General features: G+C 38.5%; 2 protein-coding genes and 1 pseudogene across 2 annotated transcripts; 2 read left to right on the top strand and 1 right to left on the bottom strand.

Annotated features, from left to right (window-relative positions):
* Positions 1-704: 704 nt before the first annotated feature.
* On the top strand, positions 705-2,429 carry LOC140931376 (bis(5'-adenosyl)-triphosphatase ENPP4-like). Its single transcript, XM_073381181.1, has one exon. It carries the CDS (start codon positions 753-755, stop codon positions 2,208-2,210), a length of 1,458 nt encoding a protein of 485 aa, XP_073237282.1. The 5' UTR covers positions 705-752; the 3' UTR covers positions 2,211-2,429.
* A 626-nt stretch (positions 2,430-3,055) lies between these two features.
* LOC140931377 (ectonucleotide pyrophosphatase/phosphodiesterase family member 5-like) lies at positions 3,056-4,791 on the top strand (annotated as a pseudogene).
* On the bottom strand, positions 4,739-10,608 carry LOC140931379 (UPF0538 protein C2orf76-like). Its single transcript, XM_073381185.1, has 5 exons — positions 10,437-10,608; positions 10,118-10,168; positions 8,383-8,420; positions 6,947-7,028; positions 4,739-6,529 (listed from the first exon to the last, which is right to left on the bottom strand). The coding sequence occupies exons 1-5, from the start codon at positions 10,606-10,608 to the stop codon at positions 6,453-6,455; spliced, it is 420 nt and encodes a 139-aa protein (XP_073237286.1). The 3' UTR covers positions 4,739-6,452.

The following is a 10,608-nucleotide window of genomic DNA, read 5'->3' as shown; positions in this document are numbered from 1 at the left end:
ACATCAATTATGAATAGAAACTTCATTTCATTTATAATAAAATAAAAAAATGTTTTAATTCGTTATATGTTCTATTTGTTTTCGTTTTGAAAAGTACAGATTACAGTGAAGAGCAGAGGTTTTGGGATCCCAGATCTGAAATGACGAGTTCGCGTGATCGCGTGTACTATTTGACAAAATACAATACAGGCACAGAACAGTCGAAGTAAACAAAGTGTGCCGTTCTTAACAAGAGAAGTGGTTTCTCGGCAATATACTTCACTACTCCTTCGTTCTTCTTTTTACAATCTTTTTGTTAGTTTAACGAATCCAACTTAATGGTACATTTTAAGAGATATCTTGCTAGCTTCCAGCATGACGCAGATTACCTTGTAATCTCTTTAACCCTTTAAGTACCAATATCCACATACAAATTCTCCAAACTGATCTCGATATATTTGCTTAAAAAATTAGTTGAGAGAATTTGATAAAAGATCAAAGCATTTTCTCTTCGGTGACCATTTTATTGATTCTTATAACCTAATGTCTTGACAGTGTATGGATATTGTTAGGAGAAAATTAATGTTGGTCACTATTGGGACTCAAAGGGTTAATGAGTTTTGAAAAATATCGACCAAACAATCTGACAAAAGTGATGCCGTGACACCACAACTATCAGAAGGTCACCTCGTGCCAACGGATAAAAAGAGCGATCTATCAAGTACTCAAAACATTTCATATCAGGGAGTGCCACTAGAAGAAGCGCAAACAAAATGGATCGTGTCGTGCCACTAGCCATCTCGCTCTTCGCGTTCTTTTTTCTGCACTTTTCAAAGGCAAAAAAAGAACCACAGACAGTCATCCTCGTGTCCATGGACGGAATGCCATGGAATCTGATTAGCGGGGAGTTTGCAAAAACACCAAACCTCGACAGAGTCGCGAAAAATGGGGTGACAGCGAAGTACATCAAGACAGTAGTCCCGAGCAAAACATGGCCGACGCACGTATCATTCGTCACTGGTTTGTATCCTGAGTCTCACGGGTTGGTTTCCAACAAGTTCTGGGATCCAGTTTACGATGAAACGTTTATCCTGGAGTATGACTGCACGACTTTTGACCCAAAATTTTACAACGAATCCGAACCTATATGGTTGACACTGGAGCGTTCAAAGAAAAACAAAGGCCGCAGTGGAGTGTACTTTTGGCCGGGCTTTGGCGGCTGGAAACCAATTCCCAGCTTCTACAGACACCCGATTTGTAAGCTGAACTGTAGCGCTGTTGATCCTAAAGACCTCCCTAGCCTACGCAACAAGACGCGAAGCTCGTTTCCACCCTACGAGCACTGCTATCCCGACTTTTTTAACGAAACTGAGACATTTCCTCGTCGAGTCGACCGTGTCATTAGCTGGCTAAAATCTGATGATCCTCCTCGCTTTGTCGCGTTGTATATTGATGCACCAGATTGGAAAGGTCATTCGGGCGGCGCTTTGTCCAAAGTCTACAAAGACTCCATTGAAGAAGTGGACCGGGATGCTGTGGGTTATCTCATGGACCAGCTTAAGAATGTGTCGTTAATTGACAAAGTGAACGTGATCTTCGTAAGCGATCATGGCATGGTGAACGCATCTTCAGAACGAGTGATCGTTTTGGAAAACTACATCGACCCGTCAACATACCGACTGGTAGAGGGTGGAACTATTGGGCACATCTGGCCAAATGAGGGCATGTTAGACGAAATCTACAACAACCTGACGAAACCCAACACTCCTGATCACTTAGCTGTGTACAAAAAGGCAGATATCCCTGACGAATACCACTGGAAACACAATCGGCGTATTCCGCCCCTTTATCTTGAGCCAGACCCCGGGTGGACTTTAGCCAAGACCAACGCTTCCGTCAGACAAGGCACATGGGTCCGAGGGGATCACGGCTGGCCACCACAGAAATCGAAGACGTATTCTATTTTATTCGCCCAAGGGCCTGCATTCAAAGTGGGTTACGAGATAGAGCCCTTCTCTATTCTTGATCTTTATCCAATGATGTGCGATTTACTGGGTATAGAGCCTAGCCCTAATAACGGAACCATGGCAACTGTGAAGAAGATGTACAAAGACGAGCCTGACGACGAGCCTGACGGGGAGAAACCGACCGCTGGTCAATGGAGCGTGATCACGTGGTCATCTCGTGCGTTAGTTGCCGCAGGTGCTGTTGCTGTTATGATGGTGTTGTGACATTTCTTCTAAGTTTGTTGTCGTTCGTTCATTTCTAAGCGTTAATTCGCATACTGGACAGTACGAAGTACAGAGATGTGAATAGGTTACTCTTTTCTAGGGCCTGGAGCACATTGTGTAAAACTTGCTATTTAGCAGCCATGATTGTTAATTGAGTGCTAACTTGTTAATCCTTATTCATAACAAGCATTCATTGCAGAGAAACTTGTATTAAGCGCGCGGAAAACCGTTTCGGTAGGTCCTGAACTTCAACTCCAATTTAAAGTTTCTTGTTAAACGAACCGCCATAAAACCGCCATAGGAACTGTGCCATAAAATGTATCAAAATGCAGACAGTTGGGATCGCAAGCAAATTGGGTTGACCATTTACTGTGTAACTGCTCAAAAGATTAAAAGAAGGTATAAATAAAACAGTAGATATAAAAGTAGGCGACAAACTTGAAGAAGATCGAAACGGATTGCAATTGTGGTTTTAAAGTTTATCTCGTTGTTTGTAACGTTTGATATAATGCTTAGGAGACATTATTGTCCGACAAGAAGCTGTGATTCTGTCTTTATAAGTAATTTTTCAAGTTCAATTATTAACAAAATGAACAAGAAAGCTGTGACACAGTCCTTTTTAGCGGACACTACAGACTCGTGATTGCTTTCACCAGGACTTTTTAGAAGCTTGTTTTTTAAAATGGCACTATACTTTAGAATGTAACATTTTATTAAAATGTGAAACAACGATTGTGAGACTAGCTGCTAAGCTAAGCAGTTGTTACCATTTTGTTGTCTTAGTTTCTACTGATGAAGCCAGCGATTCGAGGAACCTTTTAAAAATAACATGCATTTTTTGTTTTTTGTTTTAATTGACGACTTTAAATGAATTTTTTGCCATGCCTGAAAGGACGCAGTCGTTTCGCGTGAATACTCTGAACTAAAATATAAATTTTCTCTTTTGAATGGAGGTAGAGCGAAATTTAAAGCTTGTGTCAACACGGCGGCGGAGATTTAGCCTATCGCGTTATATGGGGTGACTGCGTTATATCGCGTCACTATCCAGGGTCTGTAGGATCGCGGGAGTGCATTACGTCACGAACTCTGCCTCACTAGACGCCAAACGCTCGAGCCTTTTCAAGAGTATCAAAATGGGGACAACAACAAGTATTTGCCCTGTAATTTGTTTCGTTTTCTTTTCCATTTTTAACGGCATCTCTTCCAAAGAAGAGAAACGAGCGAACAAAGACACCGTGATCATGGTCTCCCTAGATGGCATGGGATGGCAGTTCATAAGTGGACAGTTTGCCGGTACTCCAAACTTAGATGCAGTGGGTAGGAACGGAGTTCGAGCTAAGCATACTTTCAATGTTGTCCCAACAAAAACTTGGCCCACTCACCACTCCTACCTAACAGGTCTTTACCCAGAAAGCCACGCTATTGTCTCCAACAAGTTCTGGGATCCACTTTACCAAGAGATGTACATTTACGATTACGACTGTTCGTCGAAGGATCCCAAGTTCTATAAGGCTGCCGAACCGATCTGGCTGACGCTACAGAAACAAGGAGGAAAGAGCGGGTTATATTTCTGGCCCGGAGACGAAGGCTACACCGAAAAACCCACGTATTATGAGAAACCCTTTTGCCTTGCGAATTGCAGTGCAATTGATTCGAAGGATCTGCCTAAATACAGGAACAGAACACGCCCACATGGCCGAGTTACATCCACTGTTTTCCTAATTACACTGAGCCATTCAAAAGCCGGTTGGATAAGGTAATTAACTGGTTAAAATCTAAGGAACCACCCCAGTTTGTAGGGGTGTATATTGATCATCCAGACTGGGAGGGTCATGATTACGGCTCTCATTCCAAACAGTATAAGGAAGCCATTGAGATGGTTGATCGAGAGGTCGTTGGTTATCTGACTGAGCGCTTGCGTGATGTTAACCTCATTGATAACGTCAATTTAATCTTTGTCAGCGATCACAGCTTTAATAACATTTCTTCGGCCCGTCAAATATTTTTAGATGATTATCTCGACCGATCCACGTACATGATGACAGAATCAACAGCTCTGGGACATATCTGGCCAAAAGATGAGAAACTGGAGGAAATATTTGAAAAACTCACAAAGGTAAAGAACCCACACATGAAAATTTACAAGAAACAAGACATCCCCGAATCATTCCACTGGAAACACAATCGCAGAATACCCCCCATATTCATTGATCCCTAGTTGGGTTGGTCTGTCACACAATCCCGCGGGAACCCGAACACATCGTGGGTTTACGGGACACATGGTTGGCCACCGCGGGAAAGTCAAAGCTATCCGATCTTTTTCGCACAAGGTCCTGCTTTTAAGAAGGGTTTCGAAGTTCAGCCGTCTAATATAGTTGATTTATATCCTTTGATGTGCCATCTGCTTGGAATTCAACCACAACCACATAACGGTTCATTTGAAAATGTTCGAGTTATGCTGCGAGAGAGTCCAGGCGAAACACCGACTTCTGGACTAGAGAGAATATACGCAAGGGCGTGGTTTGCTCTGATGATCCCGTTTATTTGCACATTGATTCATCTGTTAAAAAACATCTATTAATCTAACAACGCGCTTTATCTACAAGAGGCAGGCGTGAAATCTAACACAGGTGACCCGAGCTCCGCAAATGATCTAACAGACGTTTTACGTTTGAATAATATACCCTAACCCGTACGTCCCTATCAAATAAACGCCCCACAAAACAATGCCTCCAAATTACTACCTTAGGAAATAAAGAAAAAGAGCAAAATAACTGAAATTATTTATTTTCTTGCTTGGTTAACAAGAGTTTGCCCATTATACCTTGTTCCACGCCAAGTTCAAGTGAGGAGTTGAGATTTAAAAAAAAATGTATCTCTAAATTGGCCTGGAAACATCACTGTTTGCAAACTGTAGTGATATAGTCGCTGAAAGAGTATCAGTTTCAGTTTGTTACAGTCAGTTTTAAACGGAAGATGATTTGAGATTTAGAATTTTCGAAACATTTGTTGTAAAATTTCTTCAGCTTGTCAGCCTGTCCTAGGATTTTTGAACATCTAAAAAATGGTATAATTGCCCATTTTTAACGGATTTTTACCCTAAAAAGGTCACCTACAATTTTCGGGAGCCTTTTTTCTGGCTGAAATTTTCGAAAAGGTAGACCTTCAGCTAGGAAATCCGAACAGATGAAAAATTTTAAGGGGATAAAAATATGCCTATATCTACCGTTTAAAAACTAAAATACGCTACTGGTTTTGAACTACATTCTCGTTGGGTGCCCCTGAAAATTAATAAAAAAAGTCCCGGGCGTCTATTAGATCATTTATGGTACCTTGCACAAGTCCAGATATTGAGTCACCAGGTGGTTTGCCCAGGCTACCTGTGGTTTTAACGGCAGTTTGTAAAGGTGTAAAACCAACCAGGTAAATCCACCAGCAGGTAAATAAAATAATAAATTATACTAGCAAACTGAAAAATTTTGAAAAAGGAAGTAAGAGTAGCCCGCAGTGCTTGTAACTGTGAATAATTATAATTCTTTAGCTGGTGTAAATTCCTAAATCTTTTTTCTTGTGTCACGGACTGAAGAGTCACACCACTCTCATAGAACTACTAAGCTTTATAATACATTATTTTGATGATAAATGGTAATTTAAGTATTCATAATTCTATACATCATAACGGTAAAAAATATTAGATTTGGGCAGCATTTTCATCTTCTAGAAGTAGCCTTTTGTAACATATACAACCCTGTATAGAATGTGTCTGCTTTCTTTACAAACATTTTTTCACATATTTATGTTGTTTTAAAATGTTTGTAAAGAAAGCAGGCACATTCTATACTGGACTGCATAATTTCTTCAAAACAAGATAATACTTTTCAGTTTTGTGTCCAAAGTGGACTTAACCAAGTCATAAATTAACAGAAAAGAGAAGTGATCTGAGGTGACCGTCCAAACTGACAATGTCACGAGAATCAAGTTGTTTTAAATCATAAAATTATTTTTGGAAGCTGTACAAAGTTAATGTTACAAATTTCACTCACTAAGTTTGGTTAAAAATTAATTCATATTTCAAGGCTGTGATCTAACAGCGCCAGGTGGCCACTGGTGCGTTACGTTTGCTCCTTGGCAATTACAAAATCTTCGTTTTTGCATTAAAATTAAATGCTGGGCACCCTGGAATTCTCAGGTTCAGAGCATTGAGCTTCCTAGAATTTTACTTAGAGCACAGCCTTGTATTGACTACCACTTTAAAATTGGGTTAGCTTGGTATTTCTTGTAATCCTCTTTCTTGAAAAGAGAGATTTCTGTTTCATGTTCTGTTGAGAAGTTTAAGATAAAATTATGTACAATGGTATAAAATAATTTATTAATTATTTTTTTGTTGTTGTTGAATTATTGAGTCAGGGGGTAGAGTGGAAGGCACATTACTGCAGGACAGAACAGGGTTTCATCACCATTATAGTGCAGCTGTTCTGGCTGATGTCTGATTGACACTGATCATAAATGCTCATATTCAGGTGAAGAGCTAGTACATTTTAAATATGTAAAATAGGCATAAAAAAGAGAAAAGCTAGATTTTCACAACAATTATACATTTATGGTTTACTATCAGTGGAGACTAAGAAAGACAGCTAAAATATCTCTTTTCATATGATCAGAGAGTAAGGAAATTGAAATTTGAATTATTTTCGTAGGGAAAAATATTAAATGAAATGAAACTTAATTTCACTCACCAATTCCATTGTCATGAAGACTGGAGTCTAGTTTTAAAATGAGCGCCTCATCATTTTCTGTGTTTATAACTGGATCACTTGTCTAAAAAGTCAATTTATTTTAAAGTAATTATAGAAAAGAAAAGAAAATTTACTTACTAGGTATAAATTTACATTTTCAAAAAAACACCAACAACAATCTAAGCTTTTCCTAGAACAAAAAGTGATCACTCACAGGGGGTGTTTCTTGGTTTTGGGAACCAACTAAGTTGGCTTTTGTGTTGTGGTGTGGGAATTATTGTTCAGTATCTTTTAAATCTTCTGTGTTGCGTCATTTGGTGATTGCACCTGTCCCCAACTCGATTACACCAAATATAACATTACAAAAAAAAAGTGCGCACTCTGATTGGTCGATTACTCATTTACTATTTGCCCATGGGTGAATGGTGATGAAAGCTAGCACATGCTCAAAGCCATACGCGCCACTTTCTACGTGACTACAGCATGTTGTTTTTACCTCATGGTTTGCATGCAAAAAAGGTAAGATTTCTAAATATAATTATACTGCCTGTAATCATTCTTCAGTCAAGGGACAGCAAAAGACTCCTTTCCATATCGCTGACACATATGTGTCAGCAATGTGATCAATATGTGTTATGTACAAACTGGTTGTTCTTGACAGTTTAAAATCAGTACAAATTATGTGAAACCATTATCCCCTAACAGTAGTCTTGTTTTCATTATACATTTAATGTACCAGAGGTTCAAAGTGCTTTTGCTAGGAACAACATCAGTGTTATGGGTTATGGATAATAAAACAGTCCAATCATCCCGATCTCGGTGGGATTCTCCCGATTTTGCTTAAAAGTCCCGAATCCGGACCAATATACAAACGGGATAGGAAAAATCCCAATTTTGACAATCTTTTCTGATGTTTTCAGGATACTAATATAAGAACACCTAACAGAGTATACTAACCAAAACTAATATCCAGGAAACATAAATAAAACCAAAAAATATACTTGTAGTAAAAAATTACTATTGAAAATAAGCATTAAAATGACAATTGATTTACAGCAAACATTTTAGACACAAGTTTGTCCTCTCAGAACACTAGAAATAGCATTTCTAGGCATCAAGTTTTCAAAATTTTCTGGGCAAGCAATCCCCTAGACCCCCTGGGGGCTTGTGCACTTGGCACCCGCGGGATTCATTCAGTCATTAAAAAATATCCCAAATTTACATACCCAAAAGGTTGGACAGTCTGGGATAAGTGATCAGTCATTTAGAAGAGGAGGTGAGCACATGAAGGTTGAAGTACATTTCCAATTTGTTTAAATTAAAAACCCAATAAAGCAAACATGAAAAGATGTCTGTTGTGAATGAAAATAAAGAATAAATTGAACTTAAGTTGGCATTAGCTGCTTGTTGTGCTGCCCTAAAATAATCAATCTTACCTTTGCACCATGAGCTTTATGCTGAATTTTCATTGTATCTGAAAAACAAATACAAGGTAAAAGTAATCCTTACTAAATAAATTTGGCTTTCTAGACATTTATCAGCAACTGGAGAAAATAATTAAAACCAGTTTATAAATAAAAAATGGTAGCAACCAGCAGTAGAGTGCAATCTAGAGGGTATCTTAGGTACTGCCAACTGTTTTGGAATGCCGAGATAAGCCACATTTTCAACACAGCTGTCTTTTTTTTGTTAAAATCAGCCTTATTGCTGGTGGTTATCCTGGCCTGTCTAATACAGCCTGTGTCTCCACAGTGGTGCATGGAGGTATTATACCCTCACCAACAGTAGAACCCCCAATAACTCAAGCTTGGATAACTCAAACTCCCCGCTAACACGAACAAAGTCACATTTCTCTTGGATTTGACCCTTCTTTTCAGTCATTTTTCTCGGATAACACGAATTCCTGCTAACTGGAACTAAATTTTGTTTACCTTGATAACTCGAATTATGACTTGCATTTCACTACAAATGCCATCCCATTAGCTCTTCTTGTCGTGTCACTAAGACTCACACTACAGCAATTTTTTTAAATAAGTGCAATGAACAGATCACATATTCATTTCCTGTTGTAAAAATGCATAGTTGTGTTACAGTTTCTGATGAGATAAGTTTTAATTGCACTCTGATGTTTACTGACATGCTGAAATATCAGTAAAATCTCAATTATTTACACGACAAATTGAAAATTCAATCGACCTCAATGACTGGAACCTCCTCTAACTTGAACTGTTTTTCTTTTTCCTTCAGAGTTTGAGTTACAGGGGTTCTACTGTACATCTGGATTCCCCCCAAATTAACAAAATGGATTCCTTAATTCTGTGACGTAGATAATTATAACTAAGCCAAGAAAATTTGTACAGGAAATCCATTTGTGCTAATGCATTTAATTTCATACCACGCTGGTTGATGACTAATAGAATTCTTCAGGGGAAAGTTATAAAAATGGAGGATTTCTTTAGAGGTAGAATAAAAAATTATGGAATTCTTTGGGGGCAGAGATTCCAACCCTGACGATTTTATTGGGAGTCTCCTGATTTGATGTGTTGCCTCCTGCTCTCCGGATTTTTATCAGATTCTCCCAATCTATCATGACGTTCTGAAGACGAGGAAAAAATTGCTTATCTTAAGTATTCACCGTCTCAACACTGTGTGCTGTGCTGACTCATAAGGCCAGCAGTCTATACGGAAGGTTTAGAGTGTTTGTGACAATAGTAGAGAGTATAACAGAACCCATACCAGTGTGGCTCTCCACTGAATGCAGCCTTTATACCTTGTGGACATTAAGTTTACAATAAATTATTCATGATTTTTCGAAGTGGCCATGGTGTAAAAGCAGTGAAAGAAATCTCCCCGTTTGATTCTGAAACGATGGATTAACAACAGCAAAGAAAAACCCAAAGACATTTGTGATAAGAATAAAGACCTTATAGAATACCACAGAAATGATATCAAAATGCAGGAAATGCCACTTGAGAGAAACTCAGTTTGCAAAATTTCCCTAGAGCCTTGGGCACTTCTGTGAGCGCCTTCAGTGCTAAAAAATACTCCCTGTTTTCCCTCAAAAAGGGGTTGGAATCTCTGCAACGCAATGAACAGGTTTTATAGCTTGTTAGGTACTATGTAAGCAGGCATAAATTTATTATGAACATCAGTGAACGTAGGAGTACCTACCATAAGCAAAAGTTTTGAAAGGAGGAGGAACATCAGGTCTTTTCTTTATCTCTACAAACAAGTACAATACCTGATCACTAAAAATTCATTGAAAAAAATAAATGGACTGCCTTTTTTTAAAAAATTCAGCTTTGCAAAGTGTGTATAAAAACTGTAGGTATTCCGTAAAATCCCAAAAAATTTTATGCATACATGTTTCGACGCTATTCATATTAACCTATTTGTGAGGAAAAGGATGAAATTGCTGCATGCATAATAAATGTATGGGGTTATACGGAAATCTTCGCAACTTGAATTGTGACCTTTCCTATGTAGTTACCTGTTTTAACGAATTTAATGAAATCCTCAGCAGTTTGATCCAGTAACACGTCTTTGAAAACAACATATTTGATACTTCTATATTCAAAGGATCTTATTAGTCTGACAGAAACCGTAACTGTTGTCTTCTTCGTTTCTTCCAAACTTTCAAAACACTCAGTGCGTTCCGCCAT

Source organism: Porites lutea, chromosome 3 (genome assembly GCF_958299795.1).
Source record: "Porites lutea chromosome 3, jaPorLute2.1, whole genome shotgun sequence".
In the NCBI taxonomy this organism is placed as follows: domain Eukaryota; kingdom Metazoa; phylum Cnidaria; class Anthozoa; order Scleractinia; family Poritidae; genus Porites; species Porites lutea.
Note: the sequence above shows the minus strand (reverse complement) of the source record. Positions and strands in the feature narration are given on the sequence as shown.

Coding starts and splice junctions, on each gene's coding strand:
- LOC140931376 (XM_073381181.1), top strand. CDS start 753: ATGGATCGTGTCGTGCCACTAGCCATCTCGCTCTTCGCGTTCTTTTTT.
- LOC140931379 (XM_073381185.1), bottom strand. CDS start 10,608: ATGGCGGAACGCACTGAGTGTTTTGAAAGTTTGGAAGAAACGAAGAAG. Junction 8,421..10,117: donor TTTCAAAACTTTTGCTTATG/GTAGGTACTCCT, acceptor TTTGTTTTTCAG/ATACAATGAAAATTCAGCAT. Junction 6,530..6,946: donor TCTTCATGACAATGGAATTG/GTGAGTGAAATT, acceptor ACTTCTCAACAG/AACATGAAACAGAAATCTCT.